The sequence below is a fragment of the Hippocampus zosterae genome, chromosome 6 (genome assembly GCF_025434085.1).
Source record: "Hippocampus zosterae strain Florida chromosome 6, ASM2543408v3, whole genome shotgun sequence".
Lineage (NCBI taxonomy): Eukaryota > Metazoa > Chordata > Actinopteri > Syngnathiformes > Syngnathidae > Hippocampus > Hippocampus zosterae.
Genome location: NC_067456.1, coordinates 26,237,945 through 26,264,382, shown reverse-complemented (window position 1 = coordinate 26,264,382; position 26,438 = coordinate 26,237,945). Strand labels below are relative to the sequence as shown.

The window sequence follows — 26,438 nt, the reverse complement described above, 5'->3', positions numbered from 1 at the left end:
TGATGTATGGTTTCTTACGTTTAAAAAAATGGGTAATGATGACGATAATAATACATAGTGAAATCATGGTTGATTAAAGTATTTATTAAATGTATTGTTAAAATAAAAGTGTTAACTCATGTCAATTCTATACCTATTTACATTGTGATGCAGAAAGAAAGATATATTAATTTTACTGCATTTATGTGTGCTTTAGGTTATTACCTGCTTCTGCTACTGCTTCTGACTCTTCTACTGCAACTACTTCTGTTTCATCTACGACTACTTCTGCTGCAAAGTGTTCCAATAAATGTATCAAAAAAGTACAGAAAGAGTGATCCTTCTATGCTGGCCGACGATCCCTATTCAGAGGGCAGTGAAGAACGGAAACAACTGAACAGGCATCTTGTGAGGATGCGACCTAGATGCCTCCCTGGAAAGTGTTCCGGGCATGCCTCACTGAGAGGAGGCCAACGACAGGCTGGAGAGACGACTTTCCTAGCTCACTTCGGAATGCCTCGGGATCACCCATGAGGAGATGAACAAAATGGGAAGGGAGAGGCAGGTCTGGCAGAAATGAACCAGCTGCTGAGGGATGAGACTCACCCAGGATGGCTAACCGAAGGGCAAACTAACCTGATCATGAAGGATCCCTCAAAGGCTTCAGTCCCATCCAACTATCGGCCAATAACCTGTCCCTCCACAACATGGAAGCTCATGTTGTGGAGGGAAATCACATTACTACTTCGGACTCATCTGCTCCAATGCTGGAAATACGAAGACTCTCTTTTCCCTTTGGAACAGAATCACTCAACCTCCTGACTCCCGACCACCTCACTTTTACTCTCGTGACACCTGCAACGCACTTCTTCTCTTTTTCAATGAAAAAATCAACAGAATCCACCAGCATCTGGGCTCCCCTGTACCTTTCCCCTCCTCTGACCTTCTCACCCCTTGCAAACTGTTCTCTTCTTTTGAACTCCCCCATCTCTCATTAATTTCAGACCTCATCATTAAATCCAAGACTTCCTCCTGTCAGCTCGATCCCCTCCCCACAGTTCTGGTCAAATCCTACCTACCCTCTCTGCTTCCCTTCATCTCAGCCATTATCCATTCCTCTCTGTCGACTGGAATTGTTCCTGTGCTCTTCAAAACTGCAGCTGTCACCCCAATCCTGAAAAAACCTGGTTCAGATCCCAATGACTTCAATAACCTACGCCCCATCTCCCATCTTCCCTTAATCTCGAAAATTCTGGAGAAAACTGTCGCCTCTCAGCTCCACTCCCACCTCACCGACAATAGTCTTTATGAACAATTCCAGTCCGGCTTCCGTCCCCGTCACAGTACTGAAACAGCCCTCATAAAAATCACAAACGATCTTCTCATGGCAGCAGACTCTGGCCTTATCTCCATCCTCATCCTCCTTGACCTGAGTGCAGCCTTCGACACAATCTCTCACCCCATCCTCCTCAATAGACTCTCTACCATAGGCATCACCTCTATGAACTCTCTACGTTGGTTCCACTCATATCTCACTGGCCGCTCTCAGTTCATTCAACTTGATTCTTTCACTTCACAATCCCTCCCCGTTTCTTCTGGTGTTCCCCAGGGTTCTGTCCTCGGTCCGCTCCTCTTCATTGTCTACCTCCTTCCACTCGGAAACATTTTCCGCAAATTTGGCTTACACTTTCACTGCTTTGCGGATGACACCCAGCTCTATCTCTCCAGCAAACCTGACGCTTCTCTCCCACCCTTGTCCCTCTCTCACCGTCTCTCAGAAATCAAATCTTGGTTCACCCAGAATGTCCTCAAGCTAAACAGCAATAAAACTGAACTCCTACTCGTCGGTACCAAATCCACTCTAAACAAAGCCGACAGTTTCTTCCTCACAATTGATAATGCCACTATATCTCCTTCCCCCCAGGTGAAGAGTCTGGCTGTCATCCTTGACAGTTCACTATCCATTCATTCCCACATCAATAACATTACCCGATCCGCTCATTTCCACCTTCACAATATAAACCGCCTCCATCCCTCACTCACTCCGCACACCACCGCTATCCTTGTTCACAGTCTCGTCACCTCCCGTATTGACTACTGCAACTCACTCCTCTTCGGTGTCCATCAAGAATTCCTCCATAAATTTCAACTTGTTCAGAATTCAGCAGCCCGGATTATCCCGAGAAACCCCTCCTTCCATCATATCACCCCCATCCTCCGACAGCTCCACTGGCTTCCTGTCAAACTTAGAATCAACTTCAAATTACTTCTCTATACATTCAAAGCCATCCATAACCTTGCGCCCCCCTATCTGTCAGATCTTCTTCAAATCTCCCTTCCCTCTCGCTCACTCAGGTCCTCATCCTCCCTCCACCTTTTTCTACCCTCTGCCCGTCTCAGTACAATGGGGTGCAGAGCCTTCAGTCGCTCTGCCCCCAAACTCTGGAACTCACTTCCTCCCAACATTCGTAATATTGACTCTCTTTCCTTATTCAAAACCCAGCTCAAAACCCACCTATTCAGACTTGCCTACCCGTCTTAAATCTTTCTTTCTTTATTTATTATTTTATCTGTGTTTTACTATTGGTCTTGGCTGTACGGTGTCCTTGTGTGTTGTGAAAGGCGCTTACAAATGTGATGTATTATTATTATTATTATCATGTCAGGCATCATTGTGGCTAAGCTAAGTGGACACATGGATCAATAATGAGAGAAGCACAGAAGGGCATTGGTCGAGATACCAGAGGAGCCAAACATCACCTCCAGAACAGTCGCACAATCCATACCAACCTGTGCACAGGCTGGATTGATTACAAGAAAGCCTATGACTCACACATCTTGAAAAATGGTGGAAACAGCTCCGAAATACTCATCACTAATCTGTGCTGTAGAAGTTTGTCTATCAATGGTCTAATGAACACAATGACTGAGACTGAGATCGGAGACTGTCACCTCTGCTGTTGTTGAATTTGATGCTCAGGGGTAGTTGAGTCGTTGAAGCCAGCATATCATGTTTTGATGTTTGCTGAATGACCCTTTGCTGTTCTTCTCCCATCATCTTCTTCTCTGGGGGTTCGCTGCTCTCCAGTTTGTCTCTTCGCTGCTCTAGAGTAGAAGCCTGAATAGCAGCTGCAGCTTGAGTCACGGCCATCGGCTGAGCCACAGCTGCTGCCTCGGTAGTCACAGATGTAATGTGATGGCCACTAGGAGACAAAGGGAGGAAAACCGGACTGGACAGAGAGCTGACCACCATGGAATCATCTGGAAAAGAGAAGACAGTCTATGTTTGACTACCTGTAGATTATAATTAATGCAATTTTTATTTTTAGGGCAGCGGGTGCTGTGAGGTATCGATTGTTTCTGACGAAGTTATTACAGGGGCACGAGCAGCGACTGCTCAGAGATCCCGATTATTTCTGTGCGTGTCTGCGTGTGTGTGTGTGTGTGGTGTTGGTGGTGGTGGTGGGGGGGAGGGGGGGTGTCCGATGTTGACACTGGACTGGTGAAAAGTAGCCCTTGGGAAGTGTTCTCTTTCCAACTTGTGTGCTTGTGCTGCGCATGTGTATGAGCTGGAATGCTCTTGATGCCATTTGGCTGTCACCAACAGATGCCACCAAAAGTTCATTCAGCTTATCACAGCGTAATGGGTGAAGGAGCAAAATCTTTGCTTCAAACCATTCTAACTAACTGCCTGGCATGCAACCACGCCTGACCACGATAACTGTATTGACTCTGTGTGGGAAACTGAGCAGCCGTTCACTCTGACTGTAGCATAAGATGCAATCACAAAAATGACAGGAGAAACTTACCACTGAAGAAGACAAAAAATATTTGGGGTCAATCAGAAGCACTTTATATGGTGGCAGTTGTATGATGACTCCCATTTAACCTGAGTTTGAATGTAATTGTTTAATTCTGAACACTGGCATATCCTCACTTGTAAGCGGGTGTGAACATATGTGCAAATACATCTTAGTTTAAGATTTACTCATGCTCTACCATATTGTTTATTTATTTATTTTTACAATTGCTATTATTTTTTTCAGTTAAATTTGCAATAGATCATATTCATGGTGGAGAACATTTTGAAATGATTTATGTTGGTCGAAATCTTTAAGAGTAAAAAACATATGGATTAATGTGCAAAAGAACAGTATTTATATTTTTATCAAATTCAGTACAATTGGATTATTTCCCATGGCCCAGCAGTTTATGGCGCATTAGTGATGTGTCGTTCGCGAACGAGCCGGCACCCGGCACCCGGAGTTCACTCTTTGAAGTGAACAGTGGGAACCGGCTGCCACCTCATTGGGAGCCGGAAGGGGAGGGTTACACACACACACACACACGCACGCACGCACGCACGCACACACACACACACACACACACACACACACACACACACACACACACACACACACACACTAACACTTTTTTCTTTTTGTTTTACAAATTTTAATTTATAATTAGTTGTGTGGTATTCAAAGCTTAATTATGTTGTTTTACTGTAAATAGTTAAACGCTTATAAATATACACATTCAGAGATTGGAACTTTTTGAGATGGGTCTTTGTACTTTGTTTTTATTTTTGCAGCACTCCATGTTGAGTATGTTCAGAAGAATATAAATAAAGCCATATAAATAATAAATATTTTATATAATGTCTATTTTTTGCATTAGTACTTCATTTTACACATAATATTACGTTATTTTTGGTATTAAATTAATTTAAGCAACAAAAAAAACGAGGAGCCATTTGGGAGCCGAAAGAGCGGGCTCTTTTTAGGGAGCCGAGCCAAAAGAGACGGCTCTCTAAAAGGAGCCGGAAATCCCATCACTATGCCGCATGGCCACAGCACAATGGTTGGGAATTACTGAATCTTGTTAATTTGCCATCATTGGTGTTCTGTGGGAGCAAAAAAAATTACACATACTGTACGTGGCATTAATCCTCTCGATAAGCGATTTTCAAACAATGTGGCATGCCATCTCCTGAAGGTACATCTGACAACTTTTTTGGGTTCATTTTAATTTTAAAACAAAAATAGGGCCCTTTGTCTTAGTTATGTTCTTTTTGAAGCAGCCTTTTTTCTAATCCTCTTATTCTCATAGTTCTCTCATAGTTGCAGGCGTGCTGGAGCCACCGCTGCAGTAGGCGCGGTACAACCTGAATTGATTGCCAGCCAATTGCAGTGCACACAGAGAAAAAATCATTTACACTCACAATCACACCTGGGGAAAATTTAGAGCGTTTCAGTCAACCTAGCATGCATGTTTTTGTAATTTAGGAGGAAACCAGAGTACAGTACCCAGAGAAAACCTATGTAGGCACGGGCAGAATGCAAACCCCACATAGGAAGACTGAGGCCGGATTCAAACTCACAACCTCTGCACTGTGAGGTGGATGTACAAACCCTGGGGTGTGTTGTCTATTGTCGCGATCTCAGAATATTCAGCCATAACATTAATCCAGTTTTCTCGAACGTCCTATTAAGGCCGCCGTCATTTGCGATAATAATAATAATAATAATAATAATAATGCATTTTATTTAAAAGCGCCTTTCATGCCACCCAAGGACACTGTACAGACAATAAGAAAATATAATGTAAAAATGTGTAAATGAGATATTATATAAAAACAGGACATAAAATCATAAAAACATAGGAAATGGAAGAGCTGTGTGTTGTAGGCAATCCTGAACAGGTGTGTTTTTAGACGGGACTTGAAAGTGGAAAGAGGTGTGCAGGTTTGAAGGTCCGGAGGTAGGTTGTTCCAGAGCTTTGGAGCAGCGTGACTGAAGGCTCTGGCTCCCATGGTGCTCAGTCGGGCAGGGGGCACTGACAGGCGGAGGGAGGACGAGGATCTGAGGGAGCGAGAGGGGATATGCACCTGGAGAGGGTCGGATAGGTAAGGAGGGGCCAGGTTGTGGATGGCCATATATGTATATAGAAGCAGTTTGTAATTGATTCGATGTTGATCGGGGAGCCAGTGGAGCTGTTGGAGAACGGGGGTGATGTGCTGGTGGGAAGATGTTTTTGTAATGATACGAGCAGAGGCGTTTTGAACCAGATGGATTTTATGAAGGGACTTTTGAGGTAGGCTGAAGAGGAGAGTGTTGCAATAATCAAGGCGGGATGTGACAAGACTGTGGACAAGAATAGCAGTGGTGCGGGGGGTGAGGGAAGGGTGAAGTCTGGTAATATTGCGGAAGGCGGAAATAAGCAGTGCAGGTGATGCTGTTGATATGTGAGTGGAAGGTGAGCATGCTATCCAGGATGACACCCAGACTCTTAACCTGCGATCTCCAGCAGTTTTTTTTTTTACTAATGTTTTCTTTTTTTTTTTGCGTAATCGTTCACGTGACGCAGAAGCGTGGTTTGACGCGTGTCAAGCGTGACACAGACGGATGTAACGGAGAATCCGGTAATTTTTCAAAATAAAACATCTTTCGTATTACGAAATAAATCGGAATTAAGGCAAGTTCTTTGTGTGCGGCCCGGTACCAAATGCCCAGTGGACCGGTACCGGTCCGTGGACCAGCGTTTGGGGACCCCTGTACTAACCAGTCGACCTCTCTCTCTCTCTCTCTCTCTCTCTCTCTCTCTCTCTCTCTCTCTCTCTCCATATATATATATATATATATATTATATATAAATATATATATATATATATATATGACCATACCTGAAGCACTCGAAACTGCCAAACAAAGACTCCAACCCTTGTCCAGCCGCCTAAAGCGGTACACGAAAGAGAATGAGGCCAGACGAATAAACAGGCTGTTCGCAACACAACCTGCGAAAGTGTACGCTCAGTGGCAGGGTTCTAACAACAGAGCTGACCCACCAAGACTGGAAACTGAAAGGTACTGGAAAGGCATGTGGGAGAAGGAGGTTGCACATAACAGCAGTGCACAATGGCTGGTGACCTTGAGAGAGGAGCACAGCAAACTCCCTGAACAGAACCCAGTTACCATAACAGTGGTAGACATACAGGAAAGAGTCTCAGATATGAAGAAGTGGACAGCACCAGGCCCGGACATGGTCCACACCTACTGGCTAAAGAAACTCACAGCACTCCATGAGCGCCTAGCAGCACAAATGAACCAGCTGCTGAGGGATGGGACACCACCAGAATGGCTAACCGAAGGGCGAACGATCCGGATCATGAAGGATTCCTCAAAGGGTGCAGTCCCATCCAACTATCGGCCAATAACCTGTCTCTCCACAACATGGAAGCTCATGTCAGGCATCATTGCGGCTAAGATAAGTGGACACATGGATCAATACATGAGCGAAGCACAGAAGGGCATTGGTAGAGATACCAGAGGAGCCAAACATCAGCTCCTGGTTGACAGAACAGTCGCACAAGACTGTAGGTCCCGACGTACCAACCTGTGCACAGCCTGGATTGATTACAAGAAAGCCTATGACTCGATGCCACATACATGGATCACTGAATGCCTGGAGTTGTATAAGGTGAACAGGACCCTAAGAGTCTTCGTTGCGAACTCGATGAGGATGTGGAAAACCATACTTGAAGCCAATGGCAAGCCACTTACCCAAGTGTCCATCAAATGTGGCATATACCAAGGTGATGCACTGTCCCCACTGCTGTTCTGCATAGGACTGAACCCCCTAAGCCAAGTAATCACCAAGACAGGCTATGGATACCGCCTCAGAAATGGAGCTACAATCAGTCACCTCTACATGGATGACATAAAGCTGTATGCTAAGAGCGAAAGGGACAGAGATTCCCTGATCCACACAACCAGGATCTACAGCAGCGACATCGGGATGTAATTCGGGCTTGAGAAATGTAGTCGGATGGTGACTAAGAGAGGAAAGGTAGTCCGCACTGAAGGGCTCTCACTCCCTGAAGGAACAATAGCAGACATTGAGGACAGCTACACGTACCTCGGTATACCACAAGCCAATGGCAACCTTGAACTGGCAACAAGGAAAGCAGCTACGGCCAAATACCTCCAGCGAGTGAGGCATGTCCTAAGAAGCCAGCTCAATGGCAAGAATAAGACCCGGGCAATAAACAGCGATGTCCTGCCAGTGATCAGATACCCTGCAGGAATAATAAGGTGGCCAAAGGAAGAGATTCAGACCACGGACTTTAAGACCCGAAAGCTCCTAACCATGCATGGAGGGTTCCATCCCAAATCCAGCACCCGAGACTGTACGCAAGCCGAAAGGAAGGAGGCCGGGGACTAGTGAGTGTGAGAGCCACTGTCCAGGATGAAAAATCCAAGCTCCATGAATACATCAAGGAGAAGGCTCCAACGGATGACGTACTCAGAGAATGTCTCAGACAACGGGGACTGCAGGGTGTAAGATGCTGGCAGGGAAAGCCTACATGGAACGCCTTAACCAGGTGGCTGGCATAGTCTACCGAAACATCTGTGCGGAGTATGGACTGGAAACACAAGGTCAAAATGGGAAACACCTCCGAATTGGTGGAGAATGACAGAGCGAAGATCCTGTGGGACTTCCAGATCCAGACTGACAAGATGGTAATGGCGAACCAACCAGATATCGTGATCATAGATAAAAGGCAGAGGAAAGCCGTTGTAGTGGATGTAGCGGTCCCAAATGATGGAAACATCAGAAAGAAGGAACACGAGAAGCTCGTGAAATACCAAGGGCTCAGAAAGGAGCTGGAGAGATCCTGGAAGGTAAAGGTGACAGTCGATTGGAGCACTCGGGGCAGTGACCCCCAAACTAGATGAGTGGTTGCAACAGATCCCGGGAACAACATCGGACATCTCAGTCCAGAAATGTGTAGTGCTGGGAACAGCAAGGATACTGCGCAGAACCCTCAAGCTTCCTGGCCTCTGGTAGAGGACCCGAGCTGAATGAGGGTCGGACACCACCCGAGGGGTGAGACGAGAGAGAGAGAGAGAGAGAGAGAGAGAGAAAGAGAGAGAGAGAGAGATAGATAGATAGATAGATAGATAGATAGATAGATAGATAGATAGATAGATAGATAGATAGATAGATAGATAGATAGATAGATAGATAGATAGATAGATAGATAGATAGATAGACATACAATGATGAGAGATAATAAAACAAATGACGTGGCTCAGACGTCGCCCGCCCAAACAAGGTCTGCGTCATGTGCTGGTGAGCCAGAGCACCTTAATGAAAAATGGAGCACTGGAACAAAGCGGAGATGGGCGAGATCCGATAACATGGCTCCGTTGACTGCAATCCTAATCATTGGGGTTACATGCAGAGAATGTGGGCTAAATGGTTTCTTCGAAACCCACAGTGAAAAAGTATTTAAATGTTTGCCTTAAAAAATCACCAGATTAAAAAAAAAAAAGTGTATATCTTACCTTTCTTGAACACAGGAAGCTGGGACATAGTGGATATTGGTAAGTGAGAAAGTTCAACTCTTGGCAAAGACAGCAATGTCGGGTTGCTCACAGCAGAGTAATTGAAGATGGGAGAGCCGTAGCTCTGCCGACGGCCTACCCGCCGATTGCTGTCAATAGCTGCCTGAAGCTCACCAGGGGAGCTCAGCCCTCGCTTTTCACATTCATACGAGTAGAGGTACTTCATGTACCTGTGAGAAAGAACACATTCTCAGTCAGTGACATTTTAAAAGACCTTTTAACCCAGGGGTCCACAACCACCAGACAATAGCCTTCAATCAGGCCCTGTGGTCCTCTTGTCCACAGAGAAATGAGAAAAAATAAATTCAGTCGAAGTTTGCTTTACATGCAGATGATAGGTCATTTGCCAGCAGGGGACACGCAAGGCGAACTTTATTTCAGGCCATCCCAGTCCATCATCCTGTGAATTTGTCACTCAGTCATTAATATTTTAGTCAGTGTAACTTAATAAATTGCATTTCATAACAGCTCTTTTAGAACTGCCATTAAAAAAACTTTGCAGGGGGGAGAGTCCAGGTGCGTTTATTCAGTAGCCTGACAGCAGTCGGCAGAAACGAGGGGCAGTACCTCTCCTTCTTGCAGCGCGAGTGTATCAGTGTCTGGCTGAAGGAGCTGCCCAATGCTGTCAGGTATGTCACGTTTCGGGCAAGCCGAATAAAGTTGGGATCCCAAAAGTGTAGACACCAGATAAGGTCTCCGTAGCAAAAAGGGTTTAATATACAAAAATCGCACTGCCAAAGAAGTAACAAAGTGCTGGTCAAAACAAGGACCAGAGGGCACAAAAACGAATAACAAAAAGCGCTTGCACAAAAGGCAAGGGAGGAAAATAAGAACCGCGAAGGCAAACCAAAAACAATGTAGCAAATACACGCAAGCGAAAGCCCAATCACAAAATAAAAGCCATACTTACAAAATATTTGGTACTAGTGATGGTTCCAGCGACACCGATGCGTTGACGCATTCGCCGGGCTCACAGAGCAAACCACGTGTCAGTGCATGTGCTGATTCATTCCGTCACGTGATTGACACGTGAACTGCACCGGCGCAGTTTAGACTGCATCGGCTGCGTTATAAAAATAATAATAATATATCACATTTGTAAGCGCCTTTCATAACACTCAAGGACACTGTACAATTAAAACCAATAGTAAAACACAGATAAAATAATAAAGAAAGATTTACGGCGGGTAGGCAAGTCTGAATAGGTGGGGTTTGAGCTGGGTTTTGAATAAGGAAAGAGAGTCAATATTACGAATGTTGGGAGGAAGTGAGTTCCAGAGTTTAGGTGCAGAGCGACTAAACGCTCTGCACCCCATTGTACTGAGACGGGCAGAGGGTAGAAAAAGGTGGAGGGAGGATGAGGACCTGAGTGCGCGAGAGGGAATGGAGATTTGAAGAAGATCTGACAGATAGGGGGGCGCAAGGTTATGGATGGCTTTGAATGTATGGAGAAGTAATTTGAAGTTGATTCTAAGTTTGACAGGAAGCCAGTGGAGCTGTCGGAGGATGGGGTTGATATGATGGAAGGGGTTCTCGTGATGATCCGGGCTGCTGAATTCTGAACAAGTTGAAGTTTATGGAGGAATTTTTGATGGACACCGAAGAGGAGTGAGTTGCAGTAGTCAATACGGGAAGTGACAAGACTGTGAACAAGGATAGCAGTGGTGTGAGGACTGAGTGAGGGACGGAGGCAGTTTATATTGCGAAGGTGGAAATGAGCGGACCGGGTAATGTTATCTATGTGGGAGTGAAAGGATAGTGAACTGTCAAGGATGACACCCAGACTCTTCACCTGATGGCATTATCAATTATGAGGGAGAAACTGTCGGCTTTGTTTAGAGTGGATTTGGTACTGACGAGTAAGGAGTTCAGTTTTATTGCTGTTTAGCTTGAGGAAATTATGGGTGAACCAAGATTTGATTTCTGAGAGACAGTGAGAGAAGGATTAGGGTGGGAGAGAAGCGTCGGGTTTGCTGGAGAGATAGAGCTGGGTGTCATCCGCAAAGCAGTGAAAGTGTAAGCCAAATTTGCGGAAAATGTTTCAGAGCGGAAGGAGGTAGACAATGAAGAGGAGCGGACCGAGGACAGAACCCTGGGGAACACCAGAAGAAACGGGGAGGGATTGTGAAGTAAAATAATCAAGTTGAATGAACTGAGAGCGGCCAGTGAGATATGAGTGGAACCACCGTAGAGGGGTGTTGATGCCTATGGTAGAGAGTCTATTGAGGAGGATGGGGTGAGAGATTGTGTTGAAGGTTGCACTCAGGTCAAGGAGGATGAGGATGGAGATTAGGCCAGAGTCCGCTGCAATGAGAAGATCGTTTGTGATTTTTATGAGGGCTGTTTCAGTACTGTGACGGGGACGGAAGCCGAACTGGAATTGTTCATAAAGACTATTGTCGGTGAGGTGGGAGTGGAGCTGAGAGGCGACAGTTTTCTCCAGAATTTTCGAGATGAAGGGAAGATGGGAAATGGGGCGTAGGTTATTGAATTCATTGGGATCTGAACCGGGTTTTTTCAGCATTGGGGTGTCAGCTGCAGTTTTGAAGAGCACAGGAACAATTCCAGTCGACAGAGAGGAATGGATAATGGCTGAGATGAAGGGAAGCAGAGAGGGTAGGTAGGATTTGACCAGAACTGTGGGGAGGGGATCGAGCTGACAGGAGGAAGTCTTGGATTTAATGATGAGGTCTCAAATTAATGAGAGATGGGGGAGTTCAAAAGAAGAGAACAGTTTGCAAGGGGTGAGAAGGTCAGAGGAGGGGAAAGGTACAGGGGAGCCCAGATGCTGGTGGATTCTGTTGATTTTTTCATTGAAAAAGAGGAGAAGTGCGTTGGAGGTGACACGAAAATAAAAGTGAGGTGGTAGGGAGTCAGGAGGTTGAGTGATTCTGTTCCAAAGGGAGAGTCTTAGTATTTCCAGCATTGGAGCAGACGAGTCCGGAGTAGTAATGTGATTTTGCTTGAGAGATGGAATCCTTGTATAGGGATAGTTGAGATGCATAGATGTCCTTGTGAGCAGTGAGGCCGGTTCTCCTATAAAGTCTCTCAAGCTGCCGGGTTTGGGATTTCAAGGAACGTAGATGACGGGTGAACCAAGGGGCAGACCGAGTAAAAAGGACAGAGCGGGACTTGACAGGGGCGAGCGTATTGAGGATGCTGGTGAGACCAGAGTTATATCGGAAAACCAAATCATCAGGAGTGGAATCAATGTCCGGAGTCAGGGTGGTCAGCCATGCAGTGAAAGAGTCAATGTTAATGTCTTTAATATTACGGTAAACAATGGTCCGGGTTGATCTGGCAGCTGAGAGCTGGAGTGTAATGTTGACTGAGATAAGGAAGTGGTCCGTTATTGGAAGATCGTAAGCAGTACAGTTGGAGGGGGAAATACCAGAGCAGCAGATCAGATCCAGGGTGTGACCTTTGATGTGTGTGAGAAAATCTACAAATTGATCAAAACCAAAACTGTTAATTGAAGAAGTGAAGTCAATGGTGAGAGGAAGAGCAGTGTTGTCCATATGTAAATTAAAATCTCCCAGGATTAATACATTTGGTGACAGAGAGGAGAGATGGGTGAGGACAGTAGACACTTCATTTAAAAAGTAGCAGTGGGGTTTGGGGCAGCGGTACACTGTGGCAATAATCGTGGGAATGGGTCCGGATATTTTACAGGCAAGGCATTCAAAGGAGGAAAGTGGCGGGAGAGAAACCGGAAGTACTTTCCACTTCTCGTGGTATAGTATCCCGAGACCTCCTCCGCGACCAGAATCGCGGGGCTTGGAAATGTAAACAAATCCCGGGGGAGTGGAATCGTTCAACTGTGAGAAGTCCCTGGGAGTTTGCCAGGTTTCATTTAAGCAAAGAATGTCAAGCTTACGGTCCACGGTCCGTGAGGATATCTTGAATGAGATTACCCTTCCCAGTAAGCGAACGGATGATAAGTAGCCCGAAGTTGACGGCGGCAGTCTCGCTGCTGCGGGGACCGTTAGCCGACCTAGCCAAGCCGGCTAACACACGATGGTAGATGGATCGGCCGGCGTTTCTGGATGGCCGACGGGAGGAAGACCAGAAGTAGGTGATGGTGTTGGATCGGTTGAGGTAGAAGCCCCGATGAGACACACGATGAATATATTTCCGGGAAGGAAAGCGAACAATGTCCGGGAGCCTGTGTAGAGCAGGAGGAGGGCTCAGCCATTGGAAGCGGAGCCGAACGAGCTCGGCCACCGAGTACTGGAGCAGACCCTTGACAGGTCGATGGAGGAGCGACAGGTTGACGGGTAGGACGCTGAGACGCCGGGACGAAACAGTCGAAGAGAGTTGAGAGTGCGAGGCAGGTGTGAATGGGGGATGGGTGGAATAACTGTGAGATGATGATAGTGATTCCATGCGAAACAGTAAAACAATCGAGCGTAAAAACACTGTAAAAACACCGTAAAACACAAAAGTTTGTGGGAGAGCAGCGGCAGCCAAAACGCGCCAGCGTTCACTCTACCCGGAAGTCCCACAATGCTTCACTAGATTAAATTGCGAGAGTATGTGTCTGACATTCACCTGTCGGACATTCAAGTGTCGGACCTTCAAGCAACGTTGACACAGTCCAGGCTGCTAATTGACACATCGGCTGCGTTGACACAGTCCAGGCTTCTAATTGACATGTGAACTGCACCGGTGCAGTTTAGACTGCATCGGCTGCTCGGCACAGTCCAAGCTGCGTCACTTAGTCCAAGGGGCGTCGACTCATTGCAGGGGGCGTTGACGCAGCAAAAGCCCGCACAGTGTATCCTAAGGAAGTGCGTCTGGTGACATGATGCCGATTGCCGAAACAAGCCAGACCTCACCCTCGCTCGAATAAAAATATGTTTGGACAATACGTAAAACACACTGATTATCAGAAAAAATGTGTCCGTCTTACTTTGAGCGTCATGTCGGCTGTCATATAATAGGCTATTATTATATGAGAAGTGCTTTATGAACGTTTGTACTGTACGTCATACTCCAGTTGATTGAGAGGTCCCGACTATAAGGGGGAGTTCCAGAAAATGACTGTGAGTGAACATAACATAAACAATGGCGCTTGTGGCTATTGTGGGTATATCCTAATCGATATTAATCGATGCATCGATGCGCACGTGCGAGACGCGAGTGCATCGGCTCATTCTCTGGGTATGACGCGATTGACGGGTGAAATCTAGATTCATCACGATGCATTGGTGGGTATCGGTAAAATCCGATTCAAGCGCCGTTTAGTTCATGTTAAACGTCACCTATCTGCCCTTTCCTAGGCGCAATGAATGCACCATCATTATTTTGTGTTGAATACGGACGGAAGCCGTGAGTCACATACAGTGCAGTAAACAACTAGCGAAACATTATGGAGTTCGCGCAAGCAGCATCGAGGAAACTACTGTATTTAATGCTCCCGCAACGTTCAGATCTTATGTTTGGAAATACTACGGCTTCAAAAAGAAAGACGGAAAGCTTGATAAAACCTCCTTAATTTGCAAAAAATGTTGCACTACGAAGCAGCAACACAAATATGCAGACCACTTAAAACAATGGCACCACATCACCGGCAAGTTTCCCGCCCCCTCCCCCGCCTCCCCGTCCACTTCCTCGTTGGACACCGGAGAAACTCTTGGCAAACAAGGTCAGGATCAGAAAAAAATCGCCTCTTATTTTGGGGGTCCCCTTGTAGCTCACTGTGACCGCGCAAGGAAAAACTATATATGGATAACTCTTTTGGACATTTCATTTTGACACTCAGTGAGAGTGGTCTGTATACGCTACAATACACACAGCAGCTTTGAGGCTGTGACTGCCACATTGTTTCAATTGTATTTTTTTTCTGTGGAGATTCTATGGAGATGGATATTTCATATAAGACACTCAGTGAGTAGTCTGTTTGTGTTTACACTACAGCAACAGATGTGAGTCTCAGGTGCCAAATCGTTTACATTTTCTTTGCACAAAACCCAATTGTGAAAGGGCTTAAATAAGTTGTTTTACACGTTCTACTGTTTATAAGGAATAAAGTGGTCTACTTTTTGCAATACCATACTGAATTCCATCTTCTTTTTAACTTTTTTTCTTTGCGTATTTGCATCATGTTTAATTGCACACACAATATCACAACAAATTGCACTGTATCGGATCGCATTGATTTGAACTAAATGTGTATCGCATCGTATCACATTGTGAAGACGGTGAAACGTATCGCATCGTGTCGTCAGAAAATTCCATGTATCGTTTAAGTATCGCATCGCTGGTAGTGCATCGAGAAGTGTATCGAATCGTCCTCAGTGCTGAGATTCACATCCCTACAGCAAACCAGACTAATTGCCAAGTCTCTGTCAGATTATTGACCTTGTTTGCTGCTCATGCTCAAGTGTTGTTTTCTCGACCTCTTGATCTCACATTGTCATTTTTTCTCTTTAGTCCCTCGTTTGTAAGTCATGTTATTAATTTGTCTTTGACCTTGCTCTTGTTTAGTTTCGTTGACTCTTGTAATTTCGTTTATATTTTCGGCTTTACTATATTTTCTTGCCTTTTGCAGGCACTTTGTGTTTCTGCATTGTTTTTCCTAAGTCATTGTGAGCAGCGATTTCTGTTTATATTTTGTCGGTGCGCTTTTTCAGAAAATAAATATTTTTGTTCGGGATTGTGTTTGTGTCTGTTTGCGGGATCCAGTCACCATTCTGTTAGTGGACGAACTGTGTCAAAAATGTTCAAGATGACATATAAGAACAAAGCTTTTATTTTTTCGCCCGATGGTGCCATAAGGACATCCTTTTTGCCAAGAAGACAGGTTTTTGCTACTCTAATATTTCATGAAAACATTCAACTTTGCTCACACACCAAACCAGCCATCTCGTTACTTCTGCGCCCCGCATCCCAGACACATAATTTTCCCGCCAGACCCACAGTTCCAAATAATGTTTCTGGGACGCAAGGAAATTTCTCAGTCGGTAAATAAATAAATAGTGAGTAGTCTGTTTGTGTTTACACTACAGCAACAGCTGTGAGTCTCAGGTGGCAAATCGTTTACATTTTCTTTGCACAAAACCCAATTGTGAAAGGGCTTAAATAAGATGTTTTACACGTTCTACTGTTTATAAGGAATAAAGTGGTATACTTTTTGCAATAACATACTGAATTCCATCTTTTTTTTAACTTTTTTTCTTTGTGTATTTGCATCATGTTTAATTGCACAATATCACAACAAATTGCACTGTATCGTATCGGATCGCATTGATTTGAACTAAATGTGCATCGCATCGTATCACATCGTGAAGACGGTGAAACGTATCGCATCGTGTCGCCAGAAAATTCCATGTATCGTTTAAGTATCGCATCGCTGGTAGTGCATCGAGATGTGTATCGAATCGTCCTCAGTGCTGAGATTCACATCCCTAAGTGAGAGGCAATTTTGCATTGCCAAGGTGGATCAAGATGATTGTATACCCAAATTGTTGAGCCATGTAAAATGATTATCCTGCAGAGCAGGTGTGGGCCCCTGGCTCATTGCCCCCTGGCTCAGTGCCTGTACATTGGGGTTCACACCGGTAGTAAGGGTGTGGAAAATAATCGATATTAATCGATACATCGATGCGCACGTGCGCGATGCGAGTGCATCGGCTCATTCATTGGGTACGACGCGATTGACGGGTGAAATCGAGATTCATCACGATGCATTGGTGGGTATCGGTAAAATCCGATTCAAGCGCCATTTTATTCATGTTAAACGTCACCTATATGCCCTTTCCTAGGCGCAATGAATGCGCCATCATTGTTTTGCGTTTTGTGTTGAATACGGACGGTAGCCGTGCGTCACATACAGTCCAGTACACAACTAGCAAAACACTATGGAAGTTCGCGCAAGCAGCAGCGAGGAAACTACTGTATTTAATGCTTCCGCAACATTCAGATCTTATGTTTGGAAATACTACGGCTTCGAAAAGAAAGACGGAAAGATTGATAAAAGCTCCGTAATTTGCAAATAATGTCGCACTACAAAGCCATACAACGGCAGCACCACAAATATGCAGACCACTTAAAACGATAGCACCACATCACCGACAAGTTTCCCCCCGCCTCCCCGTCCAGTACCTCGTTGGACAACCGGAGAAACTCTTGGCAAACCAGGTCAGAATCAGAAAAAAATCGCTTCTTATTTTGGGGGTCCCCTTGCAGCTCACTGTGACCGCGCAAGGAAAAACTATATATGGATGACTCTTTTGGACATTTTATCACAACAAATTGCACTGTATCGTATCGGATCGCATTGATTTGAATTAAATGTGTATCGCGTCGTATTACATCGTGAAGATGGTGAAACGTATCGCATCGTGTCGCCAGAAAATTCCATGTATCGTTTAAGTATCGCATCGCTGGTAGTGCATCGAGATGTGTATCGAATCGTCCTCAGTGCTGAGATTCACATCCCTAACCGGTAGATGAGATGGTTGCCTCCCTCCGCCTTCGGGTGGGGAGACAGCCTGGGTTCTGGTACCAGTTCTCTCGAGAGGGGTTGGACTCTCTTCCACTATGGAGTTGCTCACGGTGAGAGGCGCAGAGCAGGTGTGGGCATACTCATTGCCCCCCGGCTCAGTGCCTGTACATTGGGGTTCACACCGGTAGACGAGAGGGTTGCCTCCCTCCGCCTTCGGGTGGGTGGATGGGTCCTGACCGTTGTTTTTGCATATGCACCAAACAGCAGCTCAGCGTACCCACCCTTTTTGGAGTCCTTGGAGGGTGTGCTGAAGAGTATTCCGGCGCGGGACTCCCTTGTTCTGCTGCGGGACTTCAAAGCTCACGTGGGCAATGACAGTGAGACCTGGAAGGGCGTGAATGGGAAGAACGGCCCCCCCGATCAGAACTTGAGTGGTGTTTTGTTGTTGGACATCTGTGCTCATCATGGATTGTCCATAACAAACACCTTGTTCAAACATAAGCATGTCCATATGTGCACTTGGCACAGCAGTTCGATGATTGACTTTGTGGTTGTATCATCGGATTTACGGCCGCATGTTTTGGACACTCGGGTGAAGAGAGGGGCGGAGCTGTCAACTGATCACCACCTGGATGCTGAGTAGGCTGCGATGGTGGGGGAAGATGCCGGTCTGTCCTTACAGACCCAAACGTATTGTGAGGGGTTGTTGGGAGCATCTGGCTGAATCCCCTGTTTCAACTCCCACCTCCGGCAGAGCTTTTCCTATGTCCCGGGGGATACAGGGGACATTGAGTACGAATGGACCATGTTCCGTGCCTCTATTGTTGAGGCGGCCAATCTGAGTTGTGGCCATAAGGTGGTCGGTGCCTATCGTGGCGGCAACCACCGTACTCGCTGGACATCAGCAGTAAGGGATGCCGTCAAGCTGAAGAAGGAGTCATATCGGGCCTTTATGGCAGGTGGGACCCCAGAGGCAGCTGACGGGTATCGACTGACTAAGCGGAACGCAGCTTCGGTGGTCGCCGAGGCAAAAACCCGGGCGTGGGAAGAGTTCGGTCGACTTCCGGACGGCTTCAAAGAAATTCTGGTCCACCATCTGACGTCTCAGGAGGGGGAAACAGTGCACCACTAACACTGTGTACAGTGGGGATGGGGTGCTGCTGACTTCAACTCGGGACGTTGTGAACCGGTGGGCAGAGTACTTCGAAGACCTCCTCAACTCCACCAACACGCCTTCCTCGGAGGAAGCAGAGTCTGAAGATCCTGAGGGGGGCTCTCCTATCCCTGTGGTTGAAGTCACCGATGTGTTTAAAAAGCTCCTCAGTGGCAAGGCCCAAGGGGTGGATGAGATGCGCCTGGAGTTCCTCAAGGCTCTGGATGCTGTGAGGCTGTCCTGGTTGACACGCCTCTGCAGCATCGCGTGGTAATCTGGGAGAGTGCCTCTGGATTGGCAGACCGGGCTGGTGGTCTCTCTTTTTAAAAAGGGGGACCCAGAGGGTGTGTTCCAAATACAGAGGGATCACACTCCTCAGCCTCCTTGGTAAGGCCTATTCAGGGGTGCTAGAGGGGAGGATCCGTAGGGAAGTTGAGCCTCAAATTGAGGAGGAGCAGTGTGGTTTTCGTCCTGGCCGTGGAACTGTGGAACCAGCTCTACACCCTTAGCAGGGTCCTCGAGGGTATGTGGGAATTCGCCCAACCAGTCTACATGTGTTTTGTGGACTTGGAGAAGGCGTTTGACCGTGTCCCTCGGGGAGTTCTGTGGGGGGTGCTTCGAGGGTATGGGGTACCGAACCCACTGATACGGGCTGTTCGGTCACTATACCACAGATGTCAGAGTTTGGTTCGCATTGCCGGCAGTAAGTCGGAATCGTTTCCAGTGGGGGTAGGACTCCGCCAAGGCTGCCCTTTGTCGCCGATTCTGTTCATAACCTTTATGGACAGAATTTCTAGGCGCAGCCGAAGCGTTGAGGGGGTCCGTTTTGGGGGCCTCAGTATTACATCCCTGCTTTTTGCAGATGATGTGGTATTGTTGGCTCCTTCAAGCAGGGCTCTCCAACTCTCACTGGAGCGTTTCGCAGCTGAGTGTGAAGCGGTTGGATGAGGCTCAGCACCTCCAAATCTGAAACAATGGTCCTCAGTCGGAAAAGGGTGGAGTGCCCTCTCTGGGTCGGGGAGGACATCTTGCCCCAAGTAGAGGAGTTTAAGTATTTTGGGGTCTTGTTCATGAGTGAGGGTAGGAGGGAGCGAGAGATCGACAGGCGGATCGGTGCAGCGTCTGCTGTGATGCAGACGTTGTATCAGTCTGTCGCGGTAAAGAAGGAGCTGAGCGAAAGGGCGAAGCTCTCAATTTACCGGTCGATCTATGTCCCAACCCTCATCTATGGTCACGAGCTATGGGTCGTGACCGAAAGAACGAGATCCCGGATACAAGCGGCCGAAATGAGTTTTCTGCGCACGGTGTCCGGCCTCTCCCTTAGAGATAAGGTGAGAAGCTCGGTCATCCGGGAGGGGCTCAGAGTAGAGCCGCTTGTCCTCCACATCGAGAGGAGCCAGATGAGGTGGCTCGGTTATCTAATTAGGATGCCTCCCGGACGCCTCCCTGGTGAGGTGTTCCGGGCATGTCCCACTGGCAGGAGACCCCGAGGACGACCCAGGACACGCTGGAGAGACTATGTCACCCAGCTGGCATGGCAACGCCTCGGAATCTGCCATGAGGAGTTTCCCTCCTAAAGCTACTGCCCCCGCGACCTGACCCCGGATAAGCAGTGGAAAATGGATGGATGGATGGATGGATGGATGGATAGATAACGATCTTGGATATGTTTGCTCATGAGAGGCAATTTTGCACAGCCAAGGTGGATCAAGATGATTGTCTGCCCAAATTGTTGAGCCATGTAAAATTATTACCCTGCTCCAACAGTCCAAATACCCTCTGGCATTGATGAAAAGTTTTCGTAGAAATTTTAATTGAATTTTTGTAAATAATAATTACAAACACATTATATTATCAGGGCTTCAGGTTTCAGTTCTGAAGATTGAAGTTTTTAATCTCGTAGCCTTTAGCCTTCTTTGTGATGTTTACATATTCTCTGATCGCTGTGAGTTTAAGCGGTTAAGAAAATACACAAATGGATAATATCACTTATTTCAATCAAGTCATTTACATTTCGAAAAATGCATAAATAAATTGAGTCTTGAGGATGAAATATTTTGGGCTAATAAGCTAACTCCAATTACCAACCATGCATCCATTTTCCGATCCACTGATCATCACAAGGGTCGCGTGGGGGTGCTGGCTTTGGGAAGTAGGCGGGGGACACCCTGAACCAGTGCCAGCCAATCGCAGGGCACACAGAGACACACTCACACTCTTTAGAGTGTTCAATCAGCCTGCTATGCATGTTTTTGTAATGTGGGAGGAAACCAGAGTACCCGGGAAAAACCCACGCAGGCACGGGGACAACACGCTAACCAGTCGACCACCGGGCCGCCAATCATATACATTTAATAACTTTCAAAACCCTCCATCCATCCATTTTCTGAACCGCTTAATCCTCACTAGGGTCGCTTAAATTACCTTCTAAGATGGGAATTTAACTGTGTGTTCATTAAACACATCAATAGGTAACTGTCATGTTCGTGTCAATGAATGGAATGTGGATCTTGTATTAATAATGGAAGTATGACGCCATGGCGTTTATAACCAATGCTATGAAATTAGTCTATCAAGTGAGAATGTCATTTTATGTGAAAAATGCAATGCCGGATGGTCTTTTGATCGCACAAAATACACTTTGGCAAATGAGTGGATCAGAGAGTGCAGCAGACATGGTGCCGAATCGCTTGCACTAAATAAAGTATGTCCTCAGACCTTGCGCACATGATGAACAGAGTGCTGCTTTGGATCAGTGTCTCAACACCTTAAGTGACAAGCACAGAGTTGCATATTTCATGACCAGAAAGTACGCCCCGTTAAGGTCATCTTCCACCCGTAGCTGGTTAAAAATGCTCGGCCTGGCATTGGTATGTATTGTTACTTTTAGTAATTTCTGGACTATAAGCCGCGACTTTTGTCACACGCTTTCAACTCTGCGGTTTATTTAATGAAAGCGGCCTATGTTATGATTTTCTTATTGGTGGCCGGGGAGCGCTTGAGCATAAAAGGAAAGAGTGAGACAAGTTGATATATACATGTCGCGGAAGATGTTATCATCCCTCACACTGAAAACAACCGGCCATAAGAGGGCGCATTTGACATGTGTTTTGCACTGCATCCACCAAAAATTACTTTGCCAAAAACAGGGAAAAAAGAAAAAAAGAAAACTCCCAAAAGAAACTGTCATGAAAGTTGACACGAAAGCGTAGATGGTAGAACGCCAAATGAAGGAATGGTTGACCGAGTCTTTCAGCAAGTGAGAATTTTTTTTATTGGAAAAAATAAAAACATTACTTGACAGCGAACAGTGACTTTTATGGGGGGTTTTAACCAGCCCTATAAGTGCTGTTTTACGGCATTATTATAAAAGAAAAGTTAAGGTAAGGTATGTTATTAAAACGGGCGGCCCGGTAGTCCAGTGGTTAGCACGTCGGCTTCACAGTGCAGAGGTACCGGGTTCGATTCCAGCTCCGGCCTCCCTGTGTGGAGTTTGCATGTTCTCCCCGGGCCTGCGTGGGTTTTCTCCGGGTGCTCCGGTTTCCTCCCACATTCCAAAAAAAACATGCGTGGCAGGCTGGTTGAACACTCTAAATTGTCCCTAGGTGTGAGTGTGAGTGTGAATGGTTGTTCGTTTCTGTGTGCCCTGCGATAGGCTGGCAACCGATTCAGGGTGTCCCCTGCCTACTGCCCGAAGACAGCTGGGATAGGCTCCAGCACCCCCCGCGACCCTAATGAGGATCAAGCGGCTCGGAAGATGAATGAATGAATGAATGTTATTAAAACTTTGAAAACGCTTTCTGTGTACCATCTTTCTTTGTAAATACCTCTCTTTAAAATGTGGGCACCTGCAGCTTATAGACAGGTGCGGCTTATCTGTGTAGAAAATGTTTTTTCATTTAAAACTCTAGTGTTTGTGGCTTACAATCACGTGTGCTCTATCGTCTGGAAATTACAGTACATGGCATGTCCCTGTGGTACACAACTCCTCTTCACTGAAATGTTCACTGCACCAGTGGCAAATGCTGGTCTGTCAAAGGAGGGGAAGCTCAATTTCGGGCTACATCGGAAAATGTGTCCGTTTATTTATACGTGAATTCTACTCTCTGCTCCTATTCAAGAAAATGATCTGTGACCTTGTCATACCAAAAAGGGGTCTTTTCCACGGTCTTAACTGGGGTGAAATAAGTCAGTCTGCGAACACAAGCACCTACAATAAAACACACCAGATATAAAAGATTAATCTGTTCCTAGTCATTTTTACAAAGAGTGTCGCTAAGGTGATTAGAAGAAGTCTACAGTTCAACTCAGAACAGAATGAGAATTGAAAAATGCTCCCACGGATGCCAACACCATAAGATCGGATACAGACTGAAAACAGAACCGTGACAAGGTTGACCTGGAGGGGTGGGAGGGTCTGTCCATCTTAAACATCCTCCTGTTGCCCACCTCCTCCAGAGTGTCTAGGGAGCATCCCCGGACAGAGCTGACCCTCTTGACCAGTCAGTCCAGTCTCTCTCTGTCTCGGGTTGAGATCCTGCCTGACCAGCAGACTATATGTAAATGCCCACCTATGAAAGTCTATTTTGAAAAATAACAACCATCTTTGATATGTTTGCTAGTGAGAGTAAGGGTGTGGAAAATAATCGATATTAATCGATACATCGATGTGCACTTGCGCGATGCGAGTGCATCGGCTCATTCACTGGGTATGACGCAATTGATGGGTGAAATCTAGATTCATCACGATGCATTGGTGGGTATCGGTAAAATCCGATTCAAGCGCCGTTTTATTCATGTTGAAAAATGCTCCCACGGATGCCGACACCATAAGATCGGTGATTGGCTCATTTCGCTGTCAATCAAAAAGAGATTCAGCCTCAGACAGATCATCCAATCATCATGCAGAAAAGCTGAGCGTCGGGACAGCCCATAAACGCCTACAGTCCATAGACTCCCAGAGACGCTGAGCGTCCGATGGGCGGGACAAAACCAGCATTTATCCAATGACTCGTCTCGTTTCAATGCATTGGGACAACGGGCTCTGAATTCTCGAAACCAGGGGTGGTCAACCCGCAGCTCGCGAGCTGCATGCGGCTCTTTGGCTGGTTCAATGCGGCTCCCGGGCTTTCACACAACAAGCATAGAAAATGCCTCAAACGTAGGCACTAAATACACAGAACGTACTACGTCAGCCTATCATCAATCCCGTTACTTGATGAATAGAGGGCAAGCAACCAATCAGATGACTGCATCACTGCTCATGCGCAGACCACGGCGCTAAATGCTAAGCTAGTCAGCGAATTACCTCTGTTTTAGGCAGGGGTTCCCAATACATCGATTGCAATCGACCCAGAGCCAGCAGACTGGTCTCAGGTCGACTGCAAGTGGTGTAAGGAAGAAATGGGGGGAGGAAAAAAAAGATTTGGGTGTTTGTGTCCTTAGGTTTCATTTATGTTCGGGCGCTCCGGCTGTTGCTCATCGTGGCGTGCATGCGTATGTGCGCGGGTGCATGGTCGTGTGTGTGTGTGTGTGTTCATATGCTTGCACGTGCGTGATCTGGTCAATCGTGGGAGGTTGGTCGCTCCAAAAGTCGACCTTTGGGCAAAGAGGTGTGCGAGTGTGCGTGTGTGTGTGCGTGTTTGTGTGTGTGTGTGTGTGTGTGTGTGTGTGTGTGTGTGTGTGTGTGTGTGAGTGTGTGTGTGCGTTAATGGTGTGGAAAATAATCGATATTAATCGATGCATCGATGCGCACGTGCGCGACGCGAGTGCATCGGCTCATTCTCTGGGTATGACGCGATTGACGGGTGAAATCAAGATCCATCACGATGCATTGGTGGGTATCGGTAAAATCCGATTCAAGCGCCGTTTAGTTCATGTTAAACGTCACCTATCTGCCCTTTCCTAGGCGCAATGAATGCACCACCATTATTTTGTGTTGAATACGGACGGAAGCCGTGAGTCACAGACAGTGCAGTACACAACTAGCGAAACATTATGAAGTTCGCGCAAGCAGCAGCGAGGAAACTACTGTATTTTATTATTGAGAAGTTTATAATTCAAATGAATCCCTTGTGATTATCCCCTGACTTTAGTGCAGGTTATCAAGCATCTCAAGTGATCACTTCTGCGCATACTCACTGTGTTCGGAGTGTAAAAGCTGCACTGGTAATGGAAGTAGGAAGCTTCAAGCCTTTGGTGATCTCACGCCACATTTTCTTATTGATGACTTCAACTAAGCCGCCTTTTTCAGTGACAAGCTTGTAGAGCGTGTAGAGATCCAACACCTGCTTTGCCATGATAGGAATCCGATTCACTGGGGTCCCTGCAGAAATCCAACACAATATCAACAATTTATCCTATTAACTTTTGTTCCTCCCGTCGATAGGTGTTTGCATCCTGATAAAAACAATTTATCCTAAGCCAGTCAAAGAGTTGATAGCTTTATTCACAGAAAGAAATATGACATCGAAAAAGTTCCACTTCATTTTCTGTGAAGTGACTGGCTTTGCAATTAAATATCAGCCAGTAAGACAGAATTTCCACTCGTTTTAAGATTCCACTGTGATTGACCCTGAGATAATTAACCTGCATCTTGCTGCTACAGGTCCATTGTGACTGTTAGATTTACCATAATAAGGATCAATAGCTCCAGAAATTTAGTGCAAATGGCAGTGAGACCTATACAGTGAAGTGGAGGAGAGTTTGAAGTATCGCATAGGTAGTAGTAAAACCACATCAATTAAGTTCAGGAATGATGGGTTCATTTTGTGGTCCTGACAATGAATGAGACTCAATAAAACAGAAGACTGATGACCCCTCTCCTCTATAGACAATATCATTAATAAGTCTCAGGCTAAAGAACTTGAAACCAGCAGAGAGGCATGAGTTAGACCAAAAATTTGCATCAGCAGTGAACTTTCATAGATTAAGGAATTGGTCAATGGGGGTGAAAAAAATCTGTCCAGTTGAAGACAACTGATCCTGTGCAAGTTCTACTGGCCCTTTGAAAATAGTAAGCAGCCTATGACTAGAGCCATCCTATAAATGTGTAAGACTTTTGCCTTTTAATCCTGTTTAACACGTTCATAAAATCACATGGTTTCACCTCCCTATAAAGATATATATTGTAATCCCTCATGTCAAAAGCATTTAGATCAAGAAAGCACAGGACAAGCCTTACAGGACTGGAAATCAGTGGTCATTTAATGTTTAATTGTTTAAAAACATAATAAAAATAAATATTTATGGAGTCCAGACAATTATGGAAAACGTCCATCCCAATTCGTCCGTAATGAACATATATCTCAGTAATCCTGTATTTTGGATTAGAGATAGATAGATAGATAGATAGATAGATAGATAGATAGATAGATAGATAGATAGATAGATAGATAGATAGATAGATAGATAGATAGATAGATAGATAGATAGATAGATAGATAGA

At 45.9% G+C, this 26,438-nt stretch overlaps 1 protein-coding gene and 1 long non-coding RNA gene across 2 annotated transcripts in view; both read right to left on the bottom strand.

Annotated features, from left to right (window-relative positions):
- Positions 1–26,438, bottom strand: part of LOC127602328 (uncharacterized) — a 69,286-nt gene that overhangs the window by 5,635 nt on the left and 37,213 nt on the right. The gene's annotated exons all lie outside the window — the stretch shown is intronic.
- The window catches only part of arid3c (AT rich interactive domain 3C (BRIGHT-like)), a 52,683-nt gene continuing 28,924 nt past the window's right edge, over positions 2,680–26,438 (bottom strand). Inside the window, exons 3-5 of the mRNA XM_052068281.1 lie at positions 25,133–25,316; positions 9,330–9,559; positions 2,680–3,240 (exon numbers count right to left, since the gene is read on the bottom strand). Of these exons, the coding sequence (XP_051924241.1) occupies positions 2,882–3,240; positions 9,330–9,559; positions 25,133–25,316 (773 nt within the window). The 3' untranslated portion in view covers positions 2,680–2,881. The remainder of the gene's footprint in view (positions 3,241–9,329; positions 9,560–25,132; positions 25,317–26,438) is intronic.